The sequence below is a fragment of the Rhinolophus ferrumequinum genome, chromosome 3 (genome assembly GCF_004115265.2).
Source record: "Rhinolophus ferrumequinum isolate MPI-CBG mRhiFer1 chromosome 3, mRhiFer1_v1.p, whole genome shotgun sequence".
NCBI lineage: Eukaryota > Metazoa > Chordata > Mammalia > Chiroptera > Rhinolophidae > Rhinolophus > Rhinolophus ferrumequinum.
This window is the reverse complement of record NC_046286.1, coordinates 98,825,472-98,847,822: the sequence shown is the minus strand read 5'-3', so window position 1 is coordinate 98,847,822 and position 22,351 is coordinate 98,825,472. Positions and strand designations below refer to the sequence as shown.

Genomic DNA, 22,351 nt, shown 5'->3' with positions numbered 1-22,351 from the left:
CTTGAACACTAAACACTGGCCAAACAAATTGGACTCTTATTTTTTATTCCTGACAGATAAGGCTACAAACTTGACTTTTGTTATAATTACTCTAACAGTTTGCTGTTGTTGTTCTTAGTTTCACACTGGTCTTGGCACTGGGCCACACATGCGGACAGCTCCTCAGATAAAACTCAAACACGGCGAGACCACAAATGAGTGCTAAGCGCTGAAAAATTATGCCATTACAGTTAGTGGAATTTTCTGGGTACGTAAGTCCTAACCAGAAAGCTCTTTTAGTTTCACCCCTAGTGTTAAACATTACATGTAAACACTGGTAAATACGTCTGCCTTAAATGAACACTGTTCCACCTTTTTTGGAGTGCTGCAGGGTCTTCAAAGTCTTACTCCCAATTTTGAAAACAGAAGTGCCCGGTGACAGCAGAAGGGGAGGGCAGGCAGTGGGGCTTCCAGCGGAGTAATCCTCCTTCACTGCTTTATTTACTGGCTTCCTCTGAAGGCTTCCAGAGTGCAGGGGGGACACTGAGCTGCTCTCAGCATTTGGAAACCCGTTGGTAGAGCACGCAAAATGTCACAGCCAGAAATCTTTCGGACTAAATGTAAGCTTCAAATGTTTTACCTAACTTGTTCGTTTCTTATCCTGAAAGCAAAGGGCAAGCAGAAAAATGTTATCTGCTTATCAATTTGCATTAAGAATTTTATTACAGAGTGTATGCACACCCAGTGTATCCTTAAAATTTAAACCACTAGGACCATCTTTGATATAAATGCCATTAAAATGTCTGCGCCCACATTCAATTAACCTCCTTTTTTTTTTTCTTCGTATCATTTCTCTCAATTGGACTCTTCTCTCAAGTTCCCCTTCCCTGGGGAACTTGCAACCAGACAAGGGCACAGATTTCTCCTCTGGATGGATGGTAGGGAGCCTCATGGGCCTTCCTACTTCCGACCTCCCCTGCTCTGTCCTAAACACAGCTGGGGAGATCATTTTCCCCTGAGCAGCACTTCCTGAGTTCCATGAGGCTTTTCCTGGCGAATCTAAACAAAGGCCACCCCCGCCTCACGCAGCCTCCTCAGGCCGGGCACCCTGCCAACCAGGGGACACTCCAGTGATGCTGTTCACTGCATTTATTCATGGCTTTATTCTTAGTCTACAAATTCCTTGAGCCACACTGAAAAGTCTAGTGTATTACCAGATAGCACACACTGTGAAAACCTTGTAAGCAGGCAACAGGTTGGTTAGAAAAACTGCTTTATTAAATGTCTTTGTAGAGAGTTCCAGCAAAGGTGTCTGATTAAATGCTCATGTTTATCTCTATTCCCTCATAGAACCCTATTAAAACAAGAGGAAGGGACATTTTTTAAGTATGAACCCAGAAGGACAACAAAAACATAAGATGAGATGATAACAGATAACAGAGGTCAAAACAATGTTGGAAGAAAAAAAAGTTGATAGACAAGTGATAATTAAAGTTTTAATTTGTTCTAGGTGAGAGGATAAGAAGCAAGCTAATTAAAGCTCAGAACCCCAAAGACTGAGGAATCAGATGGCAGGGGGCTGGGTGAAATGTCTGCAAGGAGTAATTCAGAACCCCCTTCCCAATCCTCACCCCAATCCTGCCAGAAGTCAAAAGAATTACCACCTGGAGAGACTAGCAGTAGAGAGGAATCAATGGAAAAGAGAAGATTAAATGGAAATATATATATGTATATTTCCATTTAATATATTTCCATAAATATATTTATATTTATATATTTTTTCTTTTGTTTTTTCCCCACGTTCAGCCGCCAGATGCTGATTTCCTCTCTAGATGAGTTCCTGAGGGAAGGATAGGTGTAGATAAAAACATCTGAGGGTCCTCAAACAAAATGACCTAATCCCCACTCCGCCATCCAAACCCACCTGTGGACACGCCTGTCCAAGTACACAGTTTCCATCAGTTCTTAGCTTTGTGTTCAGATGTACCTAACATATCAATCGAAAGCCAAGATTCATCAGACATTTTAAGAAAGCTCCCAACAGGAAAAAATAGTGAAGGGTAAGGATAGTAGGACTCAAAGGAAACGCAGACAAGTAACACTACACAGCAAGTCTTCAAAAACAAAGATCCTAAAATGGGTTTCAGGGAAATAAACTATTGTATCCATGAAATAAGAATAAGATGGTATATATAAAAATAGGATTTAGTCAATAAAAGCTAGTTTGTGAAAAGTGATACTATGAAAACAGAAATAAAAAATTCACCAGCACAGTAGGAAAATAAACTATTTACCACGAAATAAAACAAAAAGACAAAGAGATGAAAAAGGGATAGAAGAAAAGGCTTAAAAAATAAAGAATTAGTCTAGAATTTCTAATACCCAACCAATAAGAATTCAAGATCATAAGAGCAAAGGAAATCAAGATGAGGAAATTATCAAAGAAATGATACTTCTCTCCTCCAAAACATTTCCAGAATTGAGTTCCACATTGGATGGGTCCAGAAAAATGAAAAGAAAAAGGCCAACTCCAGGGTTCATCAATATTTCCGAAATCAGCGAAATAAAAAGTTTCTAAGTCGCCAGAGATAAAGAACAGATGACATATAAAGTATAAGGCCCAGGACCTCTTCACAGAAATACTTGAGCTCAGGGGTCAACAGAAGAGTGGCTTCTGAGAGGAAATTATTTCCCATCTAGAATTCTACACTCAGCCAAACAATAAACTAGTGTGACAGTAGAAATGGCATCTTTCTGACATGCAGGGAAACTTACCTTTCCTGTACTCTTCCTAAGAAGCTAATGGAAAATGTGCCCCACTAAAATAATGAAATTCATAAAGACAGAAGACATGGATTCAGAAAACGGAGGTTGAGGCCAAAGTGATTCCCAGAATTACGGTTAAGTGAAGTTTTACTACACACATGCAGCAGGTCATGAGAGTAACAAGGTCCAGAATGGAGAATGAGACACAGGGATTCCAATTCTGAGCAGGGAGGAACTCAACCTGCTACTGAATGCCACAGCAATTTGGAAACAAGCAATCTGCAACATGCTTCATTCCAATCAAAATCTGCTGTGGCAGGTCTAACAGAAAGAACTGAAGTCATCTAGTGCATCCTAGCTGCAAGGGAGGCCATGGATTTGGGTTCTGAATTCTAAATTGTGGAGACAGGACTTTTAAATGTGGGCATTGGCATTCCCCCAAACACAGAAAAGCTAGTCAAAGGATTACAGACATCTATGAATATGAAAAAGGATCACTAGACTTTGACTGACGGGTTCTACCTTTTTGAGAGGAACTGTATAGTCTATCAGAGGATGAGGATACATTTTTCAAAAGTAAAACAATGAGGCAAGTACCAACAAAATGTATATTAAGGAAATATATTCTCAGTTCATGTCTCAACTATAGAGAGTTATTTTACACAGTCCTACTAATGTAAACACTGAATGTTGATTTAATCTTAATTTATGATCTATCGGGACAAGAGAGGGAAAGGGAATTGTGGGGCAGGGCAGTATAAAAGAGTTAACTTTTACATAGTGGAGTTAATAAATAGAATCTAAATTCGAAAAATGGAAAAAGCCACAAAATCATGTCATTTAGAAATATGGATTTAAGTACCAAAATAAAGCATTCAGAGTTGAAAATGGATGCCCCTAGAGAATAGAACTGGGCAAGAAGAGATGGAGCGGGACTTGGTATTTCTCACAAGAAGCCTTGTAGTACTATTTTTCAAACTGTGTACATATAGTATTGAGGAAACTTTTTTTTAACTTTCAATGCCTGCGTCTCCTCCACCAGACTCCTCGTCCTTCACCCCAAGTACGAGGCCTGCTGCAGACCCTCTCTAACTCGGGTCATCTGCAGCCAAATGTCCAACCCACATTAAATACCTGAGACTTTTTTACAGCATACAGTCTTTTTTTAAAGAAATAGAGGACAGTCAGAAAGAATAACAATTCACTAAGGAGACTGTTGGGTCCATCAGACTGACCCATGGTCCATGCATGAGAACCAAACTAAGCAAAGTAGGACAGCAACGGCAACAAGGAAAAAATGGCTACTAGTGACACGGGCATCCTTTTACATGTACTCTTTTCTACTTAATTCATTGGATGTTGCAACCATACATTGTCTGTAGGGGTGTTTAACTGTGCATATGTGACAAAGCAATCAACACATATTCCGTTTTCCAAATGGCAGGTGAGCCACTAGGGTTCACTGGATTTGCAACCTTCCTTTCTCATATTTGGATTAGGAAAAGGTCATCAACACAAGAAAAGTCAGCCCTCACCTCTTTATCTCTGAAAGAAATCATTGGACTTGATTCATGTGTACCTCTGGATTTTCAAGTAACTAATTTTATATAATGCCAATCTTACATCTTGCAATTCATATAAGAACAATGTAATGAATACTAATAAAATGCTTCAAAATGAAATAATAGAAGGGGAAATACATGAAGGAAAGAAAATCTTATTCACATATACTGAATTAAATAGATCTGATTAACAGAAGCAAGCATTTTATTACCTTTTCCTTTTATACTGGGAAAGATATACAGTAAATATATGCAACTTTGTGTAACAAGAAAAAAACGCCCTAAAGTATGTTATCGGGGCAATAGTTACAGATAAAACTGGCAATAATCAGAAAAACTGGAAAGAAGTGCAGTTTTTCACATTCCTGTTTATAAAAGCAGAGGTCAAAGACTAACATAAAAGTCAACTAATAAGCTCAATTAAGGGGGGAAATAAACAATGTTTAGATTTTTATTCAAAATTTGACTTCTTTATACATTTCCATATCATCGTAGTTAAACACACCAGAGTAGAAGTTCAGAGTATTGATTATATTGTCTGAATATTACTTTAGATTTTTGGCACGTTCCTATTTCTGACAGCAAAACCCACGAGCAATGCAGAATGCAAAAGTGAGTTGAGTATTTATTCTTTAGGACTAAATGTAACTGCCACAGAGGTGGTGTAATTGTGTGATGTAGGAACAGTTGTGCATAATCTCTGAGTAGAAGAAAATAAGGTTAATAAAAATCACAAGCCATTTTAAAAGGATCTACCTATTAAAACAATGTGCATAGACACGCTGGATCTCTGGCCCCTCTGGATACATGAACAGATTAGCAATTTTCTCCATTCTGGAAGCCTAAGTATAGAGAGACAGTTTCTATTCTTAAAAATCAAACAAGATCCAGCCAGCCTTCAAGCAGAAACCCTGTTGCTTTCTGAACTGATTCATCAAAGCACTAAAATGGGCAAAGATGAAAGGAAAATTTGGAGACACAAAAAGAAAAAAAAAAAGATTCTATGCTTGTGCAAACTTAAAATGTGAAAATTCTATAAAATTCACCAAAAAAAAAACCCTTTAAAGTCCAATTGAACTGAAAAGCACCCCCACTTTCTTCTCCCAGACCCAGCGAACTCCTACTCCCAAATCCAGGCCTAATGTCAGCTACCCCAGGAAGCCATCTCCCTACCCCACGCACCTGCTGTTGTTCTCAGGGTATGTTCCACATACAGCTCTTTACTACAGCTCTCAGCGCACCGTCTTCTAAGTACCTACATACCCGTCTTTCCCTGAGTGCACTTTGAGCTTCCTTACAGTGAACAAACCATTAAAGACCTTAATAATATTCTCTTAATTCAATAAACCAAAATAACAGCAAATCAAATGAATGTATGAGGTAATAGTATTTATCTGAACAAAAAAGACCAATTTTGAAAATCCAGCAGGGATCTGCCATATTTAGAATCAGTCTGTATTCACACATATAAGTCTGACACTCTGTTCCACTTCCCCCCTTCCTCTCCCGACCCAGGGAAGAGTCCCTCCACGTTGCCATAGCAGCGGGGTAAACATCGATACCTGCACTCACTACACACTGCTCAACTCACCTCTCCGCAGAGCATCTAGGGAACAGAGACCTGGTTATTGTCATTTCTATATTCCCCAATGACTAGGACAACAGAACACACAGCAGACCTTCAATATATGTGTGATGAGATAAACTAGAAGTGAGTAAACTCAACTTACAGTATGAGTTGTTTTTCTTTGAAGTGAATCACTTTCAAATAATTTTATTTTAAAAGAAAACTTTGTGTTTACTACCATAAATAGAAAACCCGTATTACTTGCCATAAATAGAAGATAACACAAAAATAAATACTATGAAGACAATACAGTATGATTACATTCCCATGGGACACTGGTGCCTGCCCAAGGCTCTTAGACTAGGCCTGTCCTGTAGAAAATGAAGGGAGGGCAGGAGGGGTGTAAAGTGTGAGAATGGTGTTAGGGCACTCATCCATTCATAAGGAAGACAAGCGGAAGAGGATTCTTACCATAAGGGTCAGTGTTACTTAATGCTGAGTCTACGTGCCACCAAAATGATCTTGCCTAACACCAACGGACGTGTGGCACCCACTGAGAAACACTGGACTGGATGGTCTTTAACGCTGCACTACCTAACGGGAAACCGGAATTCTCTCCTACTGCTTGCATGACCTCAGACAAGCTACCTAACCTGTCTCCCAGAGCAAGTAGTACTGCCTACCTCACAGATTTGGTGAGAATTACATAAAATGATATATGTAAAGCGTTGTTAGGATACCCTGGTGCTTAGCAGAATGTCAGTAACTACCATACAATGTTAAAATCCCATATTTCTAATGTAAGACAGTACATTTGCTGTAGAAAACAGTTTGTCAGCTCCTTAACGAGTTGAAACAGAATTACTCTACGACCTAGCAATTCCACTCCTAGGCACATACCCAAAAGAACTGAAAACAGGTATTCAAACAAATACTTGTACACAAATGTTGATAATAGCACTAATCACATTAGCTAAAAAGTGGAAGCAATCCAAATGTCCATCAACAGATAACTGGACAAACCAAACGTGGTCTATCCACACAATGGAATAACATTCTGCCAAAAAAAGGAATGGAGCACTGACACACGCTACCACAGGGATAAACCATGGAAACACTACGCTAAGTGAAAGAAGCCGGCCACAAAAAAATCATATTATATGATTCCATTTATATGAAATATCCAGAATAGTTAAATCCATAGAGAAAAAAAGCAGCTTAGTGGTTGCCAGGGGCTGGGGAAGGAGGAAACATGAAGTGCGTGTTTAATGGGTACAGGCTGCCATTGGGGTATAATGGAAATGTTTTGGAAGTAGATAGATGTGATGGTTGCACAATACTAGGAAAGTACTAAATGTCACTGAATTGCACACTTTAAATTGTTAATTTTATGTTAAATGAATTTCACTTCAATTAAAAAAAACTGCTCTGATTCTAGGTGCAATTGACATAGTAAGTAACATTCAATTTTTGACTTTGTAAAAGGTCACAAAGGACTTCCCATGAAACTAATATTCAATGTCAAAATGAGGCTACCTTAATTACAATCCGTCTTATTATTCAAAAACTCAAATAAGTTCTAGTCTCCGGGATGCGAAGCAATCCAGTTTTACCAGAACCATGAAGTCTGGTACCAGCACGGGCCCCGAGTTAAAGTGCAAAGGCTCTGAAATCCTTCTCTGCCACGGAGTGAGCACGTGACCTTGAACAACCTGATAAACCTCCCTGGCCTCAGTTTCCTCATCTGTAACTGTGGATCGTAACACCTACTCCAGAAAGCCGCCCTGAGGACTGAGTGAGTTAATCCATGTAAGGCAGTAAAACAGTGCCTGACACAGAATAAGCCCTTAATAAACACTAGCTATTATCATTACTCATAAAACAGAGACAAATGAAAGTGTGGCAAGGATTAAGTGAGAATATCCATGTGAAAGTACCTAGTGTGACTCCTGGCACCCCAACTGTTATCATCGTCATCACCCAGTGACAATCTCTCACATTTTACAAATAAGAGGATGGGCCCAGGACGATGGCGATGACAATGGGCAGAAGGCGGACAAGGAGGGAACAGCTGCACCGAGGCGCTCGCTTCCTGCAGCTCCTTAAAGGGAAAATCGTTAACAACCCCACTGAAAAACGGGCAGACGACCTGGAGAGACATTTCTGCAAAGAGGACATACAAATGGCAAATAGACTTATGAAAAAATGCTGGACATCACTAATCATCAGAGAAATGCAAATAAAAACCACAATGAGATATCACCTCACCCCAGTCAGAATGGCTATCATCAACAAGACAAATAGTAACAAGTGTTGGAGAGGCTGTGGAGAAAAAGGAACCCTCATACACTGTTGGTGGGAATGCAGACTGGTGCAGCCACTATGGAAGGCAGTGTGGAGGTTCCTCAAAAAATTACGAATAGAATTACCATATGACCCAGCAATCCCTCTCCTGGGTATCTACCCAAAACATCTGAAAACATTTATACATAAAGACACGTGTGCTCCAATGTTCATTGCAGCTTTATTTACGGTGGCCAAGACATGGAAACAACCAAAATGTCCTTCGATAGATGAATGGATAAAGAACTTGTGGTATACATACACAATGGAATACTATTCGGCAGTAAGAAAAGATGATATAGGACCATTTGTGACAACATGGATGGATCTTGAGATTACAATGCTAAGCAAAATAAGTCAGACAGAAAAAGCAGAAAACCATATGATTTCACTGATTTGTGGCATATAAACCAAAAACAACAAAAGAACAAGACACACAAATGAAGGAACAAAAACTCATAGACATAGACAATACTTTAGGGGTTACCAGAGGGTAAGGTTGGAGGGGGCCTCTAAAAGAGGGTAAATGGGGTCTAATACTCGGTGATGGAAAGAGAACTGACTCTGGGTGGTGAACACACAATGTGAAATATAGATCATGTATTAGAGAACTGTACGCCTGAAATTATGTAACTTTACTAACAATTATCACCCCAATTAATTTTAATTTTAAAAAAGGGGGGGAATTATTATCTATAGTTCGTCTTCAACTAGAATAAAGCACACAGGGATAACTTTTAAAAATTCGATCTAAATTACATTTTTTTACTCCTAGGAATAGCCATGACCTCTGCGTCTGGAAACAAGCTACAGTGCAGTGTAGACATAACTGCAACAGTTCCAAGTCTGTCTACAATACAGCCTTTCGAAAAGCTAAGCTTTAGAGAGGTGCTTTGATCCCATAAAGCATGTGAAAATAATCTGCTAAGAATGGGTTCAATTTATCAGTTTCACTTACGGAAAACGGAAATATCACATTTAAGGGTTTCTTTTCTGTAAATAAATAAAAGCAAGTTTTACACAGTTCCAATATAAGTGTGGATGTAAAATATTTCTGCACTAGAGGTTTGAAGCCCATTTCACAGCTCCGTACCACCAGGCTCTGTCTACACCGTGAAGGAATTCTCTCCCCTCTGGAAGTAAACCCAACTCCTAGCCCCTCCCGGAAATACATGTTTTCTAAGAATGCATCCTAACTATTTGGGAAGTTTTCCTCAGTAAGCACTGTCAATGACGGGGGTTAAGATGAAGATCTGAGCTCATCACACTTATGCCAAATGCAGTTCAGCTGTTGATCTAGAATCTTTGCTCACCTCCCCTACGTAGTATATTACACTCAACATAAGTCAGAGGAAAGTCACCGGCCGTGAAGCAGCAGCTGTTTCCAATTTACTCAATGGGGTTAGTACAAGAGAGAAGGATCCCAGGCCCCCACCACAACACACATTGAAATAAGCAACAACAATCTCTCAGGTACCAGGAATTCCTCAGGAATCTAAAAGCGGGGTAACAAGTGAGGTCAAGTGGCTGTCAGCAGGCTTCCTGCCAGATCAGCAGGAGCTGGGCACTAGGGTTCAACTGGAAACAATGAGAGCAGTGGTGAAGGAGCCCACCTCGCAGCCAAGCACAGGTGACAGACACACGGCTGAAACGCCCGACCTTTCTGCACCGGGCGCCACAGACTTCACTGGCGAGTCCACAGATGTGCAAATGCATCCCGCCGTTTGTTTGGAAGTGTTTATGGAGTGCCTTGTACTGTTCTAGATGGACGGCAGCAGGGCAAAACCAAGTCCCTACACTCGAGAACTTACGTCCTAATAGGGTGGTGAGTGCCAAGCAGGAAATAAAACAGGGCAAGGGGTGTGGGGAGGGGTGCGATTTTACCTAAGTCAAAGGAGACACCGCCAATTCAAATGTGCACAGAAACCTGAAAGAAGTAAGAGAGCAAGCCCTACAAAGACAGGGCTGAGAACCTTCCAGGCAGGAGGAGGAACACACTGAGGTACAGAGGGAGGGGTGGGCAAGGGGGTGGAGACGTGGGGGTGGAGCCTCAGGGACTCCGAGTGAAGTGGGGAGTCACAGGAGCAGTGCCGTGGCCTGACATACACCCTTCTAAAGGACGTTTCTGGGTGCTCCACTGAAAACAGACTGGGGGCAGCAAAAGTCAGGAGTCCACTGTGGTAAGCAAATGGGAGACGGTGGGGCCTGGCCCAGGGTGGTGACCACGGAGGTGGTGACAAGTACTCAGTTTCTGGATATATTCTGAAGAAAGCAACAATGAGGTTATCTAGCAGACTGAAAGGTTGAGGGAAAAAAAGACTGTGGAGTTTGGGTTTCGGCAAGCAGACGATGGAGCTGCCATTTTATTGAGACAAGAAGACTATAGGCAGAGAAGTTGGCAATGAAAACTTTTGACACAAGAGAAACTTTGGAACTGTCAAGAAAAATTCGGTGTTCCCTACAAAGATTTATAACCCAAAAGCTCTACCTCTACAATTTAGAATCCAGAACTCAATCCACAGCGTCCCTTGCAGCTAGGATGCATTCAGATGACTTCAATTCTCAGTTAGACAGCCATAGCTGACTTTGATTTGGGAACCAAGCACCCTGCATGTAGCTTACTCCTCATTCTCCATTCTGTACCTTATAACTCTCATGACCTGCTGTACGTGTGGAGTAAGATGTCCTTGAACTGTCATTCTGGGAATTCCTCTAAGTGTGCTGTGATACACCTGATGTCAGGACAATGACGTCACTAGGTCATTCTTTCCACAGCTCAGCCAGAGACATCAGCAGAGAAGGAAGGCAGTTCCCCCTGGCAGCCCAAGAGACTCGGAGGGGAATCTGGTCTTTCCTCTTCTCTCCAACTATCAAAATTTGAACCAAATACTGAGGAATAAGATCCTCTTACCTCGATGACCCCTGATAAATGGCACAGGACTTAGAATTAGGAAGGAGAGAAGGAAAGCCTTACGTATCTGTATGAAGCCCAGACTACTGAGGAGAACCTCCAAAGACAGAAAAACACTTAAGATACCTAGATAATGTTGGGATATCTGGAAATCTCGTGGGAAATTTCAAGGTAACATAGTAATTAAAGGAACGCGAAGTCACCTTTTTGGCTGACCCTTTTAAGGAAGCATTCTGAGGTCATACAGCACATAGGCCAACAATTCTTCTGACCCTTTCCTTTTCCCCAGTTCTCTCTGGAAGCAATGATGATGTTGATTAGAAAGGAACATGTAATCCTTGTAGCTGGGAAACGGTCCTACTTGGCTGTCTGTTTTGCTAATGTACCTCAGATTGGAGTTCCCCTCCCAGCAGACATTTCTCCGCAGCCCTGCTTGGGCCCAGTTACTACAACTATCTAGCTAGTTTTTTTCAGTCTCGAGACCAGTATTGTAAAAATTACCTCCACAGTGATAAATGTTTGCATTTTAATTCTAATACTTTCATTTCCTGCTATTGATTATTAGTCTTAACCTTTGTTTCTGAATGTTTGATGTTTTCTAGAACTTGACCTGGGTCCTTGCCTTTGACTAACCCTGAAGAGCCAAGTCCAATGCTTTGGTAGTTATTTTTTTATTTAAAAAGTGTTCTCTTAATAATTCAATACCAGTAATGGGAGACTAATTTGGTTAATTCTTTAGAATACAGTCTGTTTTCTAAATTAAACCTACTTTTTTCTAGAAAATGGGAAGCTGGGTAACTCCTGTTGTTTAGACAATTACAAAACTTTGGTTTGGGGCTATGTTGGTAGGCAAGGGATTTTTGTGTTATATACATACACAATACCCACACTCAGTTCGCAGCTTCAGAATTTCCAGGAAATTTCTAACACCTGGCTCCATGTGGGGAGTTCCCGGACTGAGCAAGCCCTGCCGAGCACCAGTGAGGCGTCCACACAGCCACCCCAAGAGAAGCAAGGCCACTTCTTTCTTGTGTTTTTCTCCTTGTAATTTTCTTCCCTTCATGCTCCCACCATCTTCCTTCTCTTCTCCCTCTCTGCTAAAGTGTCTTGCTGATTTCATTCACAACCACAGATTGAACTTTTAAAGTTACTTTTCAAAATTAGAAGGGCAAATGGCCTTAAAAAATTTGTTGCATATAAAAATAATCAAACTGCCAAGAAGAACTTTTTACTATAAAGAATTTAACTTTCTTCTACTAACATAAAAGAAAAATCTTCCTTTACCCTAAGGGAAAAAAAACCTGTTTTAAAATACTAAAACAAACAAAGCCATCCAACTCCCCTACGTGGAGTTAAAGAGGAGTGAATGTAATGGCACAGAACATGAATCTGAAAACATTTCTATTCAGAGTTCATTGTTCAGTTTATCCCAATGTTGTACAGTATACACTTATTTTCAGAACGACTTAGAAAGTAAGAATGTGTAAAATGAGTAAGTAATTACTGGATCTCTCTTTGCTCCCTTTTGTGACTTCAAGTAAAGGTAGTAGCATTTCAACCTGAAGGTTTTCTGCATACTAAAAATGACAGATTACATTGGACATATCTAACACACACTAGAAATTCAAAAGAGGTTATCTAAGAAAACATTCAGTTTAAAAAAATAATAAAATTAAAAATTAGAAAAAAAAATTTATTGCGCCGATTGCAACAATTTGATAATCTTTGAAGAAGATACAGCTCTTTCCCCTTTAAAAAGAATTTTGAAGAATTTGGGCTAGTAGTTGTATTAATACAGCTTGTCAAGCATCAACCCATAAATTTCAGAAGACTTTATTTGAAATGACAGGATTTTAAAATCCAAAACTAAAATGAAAAGACATTCACTTACTATTATTTTCGAGGGAAAATCCAAGCTAGATCTTGGAGTTAAATTGTCTTCGTTGGCAGACGAGCACAGTGAGGTCCAGATTTTTCCACTATCACACACAGATTAAGCATTAATCAGCAAGGATTAAACTGTCCAAACTCCTGGTGTGGGCACATTTCATCCCTTTAGGGCAGAGGTGAGTTTCTGACTCACTGGGGAGGGCCCAGAACCAGCTGCCAGCAGGCGAGAGGCAGCTGGTTAGGAACCTGCTCTCGGGTCCTTATTTACTGGTCTATCTTGTTGACACCTGGTTGTTAACCCCCACTGCTCAAGAGAGTCACCTGTGGAGCTCAGAAAAAGCCAGAGGGAGGCCTTTACGTTCAGATGTCATTGATATGGGCATCCGTCCCTGCAGTTTTTAAAGCACCCCAGGAGATTCTAACATTCAGCAACGCTTGACAACCACTGGCCTAAGATACACCACTTGGTTACTTGAAATTTCAATTTATCTTCTGGGATTTTTGTTGTTTTTCAAGGAACACTGAAGGAATATGGTTAGTTGATTTTACTGATATCAACTATTAGCTTGATTTGAATTGTTTAAGTTTTAACATAAATATCACACTTAATGTTTCTTTGGTGAAAGCAAATAAACCAAATTTATTTCAAATATACTCAAGTAATCCTAATGGTACCTAAAATATATACTTGAGATTTATATGTCAAAAATAAAAATAATAGAAAAGTTTAACAGATATTTTAGATTGAAAGTCTATATAGGTAAAATACATTGAATTCATATGTAAATAAACAAAACAGTATAAGCTACCAGCAGAGAATAGGCACTGTATACTAATATTATCTTTAGAATATCTAGAACAATGGAAATGTTCAGATAAAAAAATGTATCAAAATAAACTTCGTAATATAAAAGTAGCTTTCCGAACTATAGAAGAAATCATCTAATATTTTCTCATTAAACTTTCAAGTATAAAGCCTGTCTTTTCTCATTTTTAGGAAAAAAGATTTTAAACTGTATACGTATTTAACTTGAAATATGATCCCTTCTAATACATCTCTACTAAGAATGTCACACTGAGGCTTCAAAATGTTTAAATCCAACTCTAATATAAAAAGTATTCCAGAAATTTAAATTTAACGAAGGTAAAAATTACCATATCTACAAATCTTTTCAAAAATATTTTCTTGGTACAAAACTCCATCTACAGGGAACTTTGGCGTCAAAGACAGTAGCATCTGCTACCTAGTAGGAAGCAGAGATGTGAGGTGTAAATGTGTTTTGTTGGTAAACCATAAATATCTTCACGTTCACTGATGAAGAACAACTGAGGAAATCAAGACAAAATGCGGCCAACAAAAGGCCATTATTTACACAAATCTGCATCTGCTAAAAGGACTCCAAACATTTCAGGTGTACAAGCAAAGCAGCTTGGCTGCAAGTCTCTATGTACAGAACATGCATATATAAAAATGCTGTAAATTAACAGTGAAAGAAATCTCACAGCATTCACTGTTTTACTGGCCAAAATGTTTACCTTCATTTTACTGATTTGTTTGTTTCTACTGTATGTATGTCTATACACAAGTAAAACACACATTTAACATATTATTTATACACATATACAGATATATTTCATTACACTAGAATACCACTGTCACACAAATGTTCTGTTTTATATTCTTGCGTGTGAGTGAGTGTGTGCACACACTCGGTGCAGGTGGGTGTCTTTGAGTGAACATAAACTATCAAAATTTTAAGTCTGAATGTGAAACAGACACTAGGCACCCATTTCCTCTCCATTAGGATAAGTCAAGCTTTCCTTTCTCATCCCATCACACCCAATCATGCTCCTTAAAAATAGGAAGTCTATGCTCTTTTTAGAGAAAACTGAAATTAAGCCCTGACTTTAGATTCACACTTAAGATTCAAAGACTGAGTCTAAACAAATATTTCATGTCAAAAAACTACGGAATTTTTAAGTCTTAATTTAACCAGTCCTCCTCTCCCCATTCATCCTTACTTTTCAAAGACATTGTTCAAACTATATCAAAACATAACTTTAATTATAAAAGTAACAGGTGGGAATCCTCGAACTTGCTTGGCTACCTTAATAACCCCAAAGAAAACATTTATTTTAGCCAAACAATTTTAATGTTTGTCTCCTTTTAGAAACATTTGCTGCCAAAATAAATATTTACATTGAAAAAAGTGTTTTGGCTGTTAAGATGGTACCCAATAAAATGCTTATGTTCTGAAATAAATATTTTACTCAAAAAACACACAGCAAAATAGACATATGCAAAGGGTGTAGAGATAAATTAAAGGCACAAAATAAAATATCTATTGATTTTTAGTCTTTTTCAAAAGAACCTCAGTTTTCAATTCAGTTTTATTTAGACTGAAAGTGTTAAGTTCAGATGCATCACCTTAACAAAAATAACTAATTTATATTTAATTTTGTCATGCTGTCTTTCAAAACAACAATTATATTCCCTATTCTTGTTGTTGTAAAGGTTTTCACACAGAGATGTTGTTAAAAACTAAAGCAGTCGTGTTTGCCCATTAATTATATAACAAATGCTCTCATGAACGTAAATCTCTCACTTTGTCCTCTTTCGCTTTCCCTGGTTTTATAGTAACGGCAACAGGCGTCAGATCATACAAACATCGGCAACAAGGTAAGAATAGTTAAAATATCAAACCAATAACCCTTGATAACACAGAAAAAAATCTCAAACTACATAATCTGCTTGACACAAATAAATATATCTTTGCTTCTGAAGCCTATTTCTCCTGGGTGTTATTTTGTTTATATGAAAACTCGTTTTTAAAGCAAGTCAGCACAGGTCTATGTGTACATTTATGATCACAAAGGACAAGAAACAAGAAACAAAACATTTGCTCACCCATATCCTGATCCAGCAAAGGATACCTCGGTGTCTACATTTTTAAAAATATCCGAAAAACTCAGCAAGAGTCAGATTCTAGTAACCTTAAAGATTATACATCCTCTGTGTAGTTTTGTATTAGATAAAATCAACCAGTGTGCTTCTGTTAACCATCCCCAGGTTTGAATTCTAGGAGCCTACAGGCAGAACATTCTCCACAGAGGCATAGAAAATTCATTTCCCCTCTCAGCTCAATAAAAACCCAAGCAGACTAGTTTTTGGGGCACTGTGCAAAACTAATCTGTTTAGTCATGTATTTGCCTGATGATGTGGGAGAATCAGCAAGTGAAAGACTACAAATCTAGTTCCAGTTAATAAATACCAAAATAATGTACTATTATCACGTCATGCTTCAAAGACCCAGTCATGAATATATTTCAAAAATAAAATTATCACCATACAAATCAAGAATCACCAGGTTAATACTAAAATCAAACACTCAGTGGCCAGTTCCTCTTGACTCTCAGAGACAAAAAGTAAGCAGTGATACTTACCCATGTTAAATTTCATATAAGCACTGCAGTTCTTTCTAACAGAACACTCATTTAAAATTCCTATCACAGAAGTGGAATGCCAGCCAGAAATCAAACTGTGACCCCTGAGCCAAAGACAACTTACCACTCAGCTGGTAAGTGGGCAACTCAATTTACAAACTTGAATTCCTGCATTTTAATCCTTTGCAGAAATATATGAGCAATATTAAATGAACTGGATTCAGCTCATTAGAGGTTCACAAACCAAACACAGAAAGCTTTGGAGGCCGTCCAAAGCAAAGTCATGCCTAGGTGGTGATGTCCAGTCAATAAAAAACTCAATGTCATCATCATCTTTCAACTTTTTCCCTGAAGAACATTAGCAGCCATGACTACACCAATGCTAGACCAGTTACATCAATACTAGGAGAAGACAGATAGGACCAGCAGCCAATCACTGTGCCAGAACGTTATTTATAATTATCCAAAGTTTATAATTATCCAAAATTCACAAACAAAGCAACTCTCTGAAAATTCCTCACCAAGGAATACAGACTAAAGCTAATAGAATAAATGTGCTCTACCAACCTTCATTTTTTTTGCTGTTTCAAAGCTATTAATTGCCTACACCTAACAGATCACATGAACTTGCTGTGCTAAAAGGCTGTGTGACCCCTTTAAATGTGACACACATTCAAAAATGCATTCAGTTATGGTTAGCCTTTTAGATTTCAAAACAAGAGACTATATTTCAAGGCTGTATTATAACTACTGAAAAAGTGAAAAATCAATAAAGATTATTTAGAACTCTCGATTATGATGAACTCAGTAAGAAAGGTTGACATTTTATAGCCAGGGCATTCAGTTTCTAACCAGATACACTATTTCCCTTTCAATCATCAGAAAGATATTTGCCTAATTAGAATCAGGCATTTCTCTTGGGTAGCAGTAAAATACCTAACCTAAAACCTTAATTAAAAATTTGCTGAACTACTTGGTGGGTAATCTTCATCAATTTATCCCTTCAAAGAAATCTAAGAGTTACTCGATTTTAAAAGTTTATGAGAGCCACAGGGATTAAATAAAACCAAAAAGCTAAGAACACTGAGGTTACTCTATGTATTTGTAATATGTCCTCTACTTTGAGCCTTAAGCAGGGGAAGAAAATAATGGGGAAACAATTCCTAGGTAATCATTCTTCACGCACCTTTCCCCTCGTTAGATTCCCACTTTGGGATTGCAAATTAAGCCAATGTCAAAAGCTTCTAAGACTCTAACTCATTTAGACAAAAAGATAAAGGGATAAAGGAGCATTCAGCAGCTTGCCATGAAATAGCACCTTCTAAAACGAGTTTCAAGTTTTACACCAGGAAAATATGGTGGAAAGGAAGGTGCAGAAACACGGAGTGACCAGCATCCACTTCCCTCCACCAGTCCTGTTATTTCCCACCACCTTCCTGCCTCTACTCTCTTCCTGTGGCCTGAGTATCATACAGAACTATCAGCCCCCAATGCAGTCAGCTATAGAGTAGACTTAGGGTTCCAGCAACTAGCTGTCTGGGCTTCCTCCCTTCAACAAGTGCACGTTAGCTTTAACACTAAAAAAAGGAAGAGACAGAAAATCACAACTCTCACATTACTTTTCAATCCTTTACAGATGATCTCCCTCTCACAACTAGCAGCCTTAACTAAAGATTTTTACTCCAGAGAGTAAAATGTTGCTAGAAGAATGAAGTAATGTTGAAAAAATTAAGAGTGCAATTAAGCATGTGCTGCTAGACTTCTGAGTGACCATGTGTAATAAAAAGGGGTGAGAACAGCCGACAATAATAAAGGCCGTGTAAGGAACCAACAGCACGGAGTCAAAGGCTGAGCTACTTCTCTTTCCCTACAACCACCTGAAAATAAAAATATCACCCAAGGAGGAACAAAGATAAATTGGAAAGACAATATTCAGTCTCTAGAAGAAAAGCCTCAGACGCAACTTATTCATGAACTTTTAGTACACAGCTATGCAGCATATAAAGTATGACGAACATATCCTTCTCCTCATTCACTTTACAGAGAAGAAAAGTTCTATCCAATTTTTTCACTTCCACACATGATTTTTCGTCAAACACAGGGAAGAATTTCCGGAGAGGAAGTACTGTGGAACCCTGGAAGGGGTTACTGGCAACACTATGGAAACACCTACCTGTAGGCAGTGAACTGTCCAGGGCGTTGCCTGGTGCACCCCAGGGGGCTGTGAGCGGGGGTGGGAATTGATAAATAAGCCTTCTGGTGTTCCTAGTAACTAACTACCCTAACAAGTCCAAGTCTAATTGACTCCTTTCCAAAGCCCATGCTTCCTCAGGCCAACATAACAAGGATACACTCTCCAGTATCCAAGAGACTGTGTATAGGTTTACAGGTAGATGGTAGTTTCAGGTAACTCCAACTATTTGATTCTAGAGAAAAATACTGGGTCTTTTTTTTTTTTTTAAGAACAGGAAGTCTTTTTTGTTTAAGTAAAAACAGAAAACTCATCAAAATCTAAGAAAACAGATACATATCAAATCCTCTTATATGAAATACAGAAACGTTTTTCAAAACATACAAAACAAATAATATGTTAAGAAATAAAAGCAAAATAACTTTTTGGGAGACTAAAAAAAATGTTTAGGTTGATGCCATCTTCATGAGAAAGACCTTTAAATAACTTAAAACTTCGCCTTAAGAAGTCTAGTCACAGCTAAAAAGCTGACACAGTCTGACACCAGAAATGTTAGAAAGCCAAATTCACTTTGTGGCTTAGATCTATATAATTTGCTGCAAAATGATGACACAGTACATCTTTCAAATACGGCTGGTAATACCAAACAGGTATTTTGTCCACTTTGTTCTAAGAAGTTCACTTTTCCTTCTTTAAAGGGGGGGTGGGAAGGAATGTATCTGTGATTATTTAAAGAAACTGAAAATTCAAAGAAAACAGAAAAACAGTGAAATGCCCCCTAATTCTCTCAACACCAATCTGAAGTAGACAGTAAAAGAGCACCCTATGGCCAATTAAAAGAGAGGGGTGGGGAGGAGTAAAAGCTAGCACCAACCTGCTGCTGTGGGTACTGCATTCCTCCCATGGCCCCTGGGGTCCGACCCTGGATGCCAATTGGATACCGCTGTGGGCCTGGGGGGCCGTAGGAACCTCCCGGGTAAGGGCTGCTCTGCTGAGGCTGAGAATGAGGGTTACTCCCCATCCCATACAACTGAGGTCTCTTCATCACCATGGGATCCATTGGGTTGCCCTGTGAAAGAATAAACAAAGAAGTAGGCTTATTAAATCATTATTACAAAGGCAGAAAGTTTGTTATGCTGATACATACATTAAAAGCACAACTATCCTGTTGAAAATATTAGAAACAATGATCTAACAAATAAAAACCCAGAAGAACATTAAGGAAAAAAAAACCTAGGTGGATATAAGACATTTTATTTTTTTACTTTTAGGAAGGTTTTAACAATTAAGAGAAATCTGGAGTAAACAACATAAGATTTTGCATCCTAAGCAGAGAGAAAAGACCTGCATCTAAAATTCTACTATGCATGCAGAAAAAGCATGACAGGGAATGTCGCTCAGCTCGTTTTAGCTTACTAGTAGTAATAAAAGCAAAGTACACTGAACAGTTAAAAACACTTTCTGACTTCAAAGTATTCTTGGAACAACTACTTGATTTTAGACCTGAGTCTGGAAGTCCTTATCAAACATTAATGCACCTGACTGCTCATTAGAAAGTGAAAGGATAGATTTTAGATAATACATAGTGTCTGGGGTAAAAATTTTCAAAGATCACTAGTGCGTGTGAATAAGCAAGCACCACAGTATGAGCCACAAGCCACCTTCCCGGTATAAGTAAGCATCTTACCAAACATGACCAGTTCAAAACTAGACTTTGGCTTTTATTTTTGGCTTTAGTGAGTCAGCCCATGGGCCTCAGGGCCAAGGCCACTGGGGAGAGCCAGAACTGGAGCTTCAGCCTGGGCTTTCACGCCCTGGTACTTGGAAGGGGCAGGGTGGTGGGGAAGTCCCTCACCACAGTGCTCAGAGGCCTGCAGCATTCATGCAACAGGTCAGTTGGGTCCTTGGGTCCTTCCTTCCTTCCTTCCTTCCTTTGCTCCTTCCTTCCTTCTTTCCTGCCTCCCTCCCTCCCTCCCTCCCTCCCTCCCTCCCTCTTTCCTTCCCTCCCCTCTTCTCCCTTTCTTCTCTTCTTCCAAAACCATTTACTGATCGCGGTGCGTGCCAGACTACCCATGTTCACACTGAGTACATACATGGGGACTCTCAGGAAGGCTGAGGATTCACAGGACAAATAGGAAGACTCCAGGTTGAAGGTGGGGAGGGGCAGAGCGTAGGATACCATAAAGCAGAAGAAACTGCCTAAAGCACAGGCTCAGAGGAGATGAGCTGCCTGGTGTGTATGAGGGAACACAAGCAGTTTAGATCCAAATGAAGCAGGAATTTGCAAAGAAGAAGCTGAAGCAGAGTGAGCCTTATATGTCATTTTAAAGGCTTCAGATTGTACCTTGGGGATAAACCACTGGGTGCTTTAACAGAGAGCTATAGTCAGATCCACCTCTCAGACTGGAGCCAGGGTGGGTCACCACAGCAGGCAGGTGAGCTGAGGTCTTGAACCGATAGCAGTGGTGGAAGGAAGGAAGCACAGATGCAAGTCACAGGATGGAAACGCAGCTCGACTTGGAAAATGGCTGAGTGATGGAAGACGGGAATCAAGGGTGGCTTAACAGACGGTAAGACACCAACGGAGACTGAGCAATGCAGGGGCAGAAGCAGACCGACCCTCCCGGGAAGTGGGAGCCTTCAGTATTCTACACATTAAACTTGAGGTTCCTATAAGAGATCCAGGTGCAAGTACCAGAAGGAAGAGACACACTGAGCGTCTAGCTTGGGGAGTCAGATTTGACCTAGAATAATAAATAGGGACGCCAGCATATAGAGGATATATGCTTCTGGAGAGCAATGATTTTTTTGTTTTACTCGCTATTATATCTCTGGGACGTAAGTCAAACTGCACATGGCACATAATAAATGTTCAATAAATACTGAATGAATTAACCAATGGGAAGCATGTAAAAACTTTAGAATTTTATCCAGGAAGAATATATGAAAAGAGAACAATGGGTGGAGGACAAAATTCTAGAAAATATCACCATTTAAAGGAGAAGGAAAAGAAACAGCCCACAAAGAGGCCAAAAGAAGAGTGAAAAAATGCAGTCAGTGTGGTGTTATGAAAGATAAGGGAGTCATGTGTAGCAACCAAAGAGGCGTGCCCAGTGCAGCCCAGGTGTCCAACAGGTGCGGGCTAAAAGCTCGTGTTATACTTGATAACTAGGAGGTCACTGATTGCACTTGGCAAGGGTGGTCTCATCACAGAGGGCAGGGCAGTGTCTACCCTTAGACACTGGGGCTCGAATGGGACGCGAGAGAGGGGAGCCATGAGTATTGACCCCAAACCCAAGTTGAGGAAGCGACAAGAACTGCCGGTCCCTCAGGGGGTCAAATCTATGCTGATGGAAGGAGAACTGATTCTGGGTGGTGAGCACACAATGTGATATATAGATGATGTATTACAGAGTTGTACACTGGAAACCTATGTAATTTTACTAACCATTGTCACCCCAATAAATTCAATTTAAAATTTTACTTAGAATAAATTGATGAATAAGAAAAAAAAAAAGAACTGCCAGTCCTCCCTCTCACCGACACCCCACCCCAAGGATGCATGCAGTCTTTGCCCTTCTTCCTTCTCAGCGTTACTCTGGCGCTCATTTTAATAACTTGATTAATCCACTCACCACACATTTACTAAATATCTACTATGTGCACTGCGCCAGGCCCTGGAGGCATAAAAATAAATG

The 22,351-nt window shown here is 39.5% G+C and overlaps 1 protein-coding gene across 2 annotated transcripts in view; it reads right to left on the bottom strand.

The window, feature by feature from the left end:
* The window catches only part of ARID1B (AT-rich interaction domain 1B), a 398,528-nt gene that overhangs the window by 329,055 nt on the left and 47,122 nt on the right, over window positions 1–22,351 (bottom strand). For both annotated transcript variants that reach the window (XM_033096399.1, XM_033096409.1), the window contains exon 2: window positions 19,528–19,722. In XM_033096399.1, coding sequence (XP_032952290.1) covers window positions 19,528–19,722 — 195 coding nt within the window. The remainder of the gene's footprint in view (window positions 1–19,527; window positions 19,723–22,351) is intronic.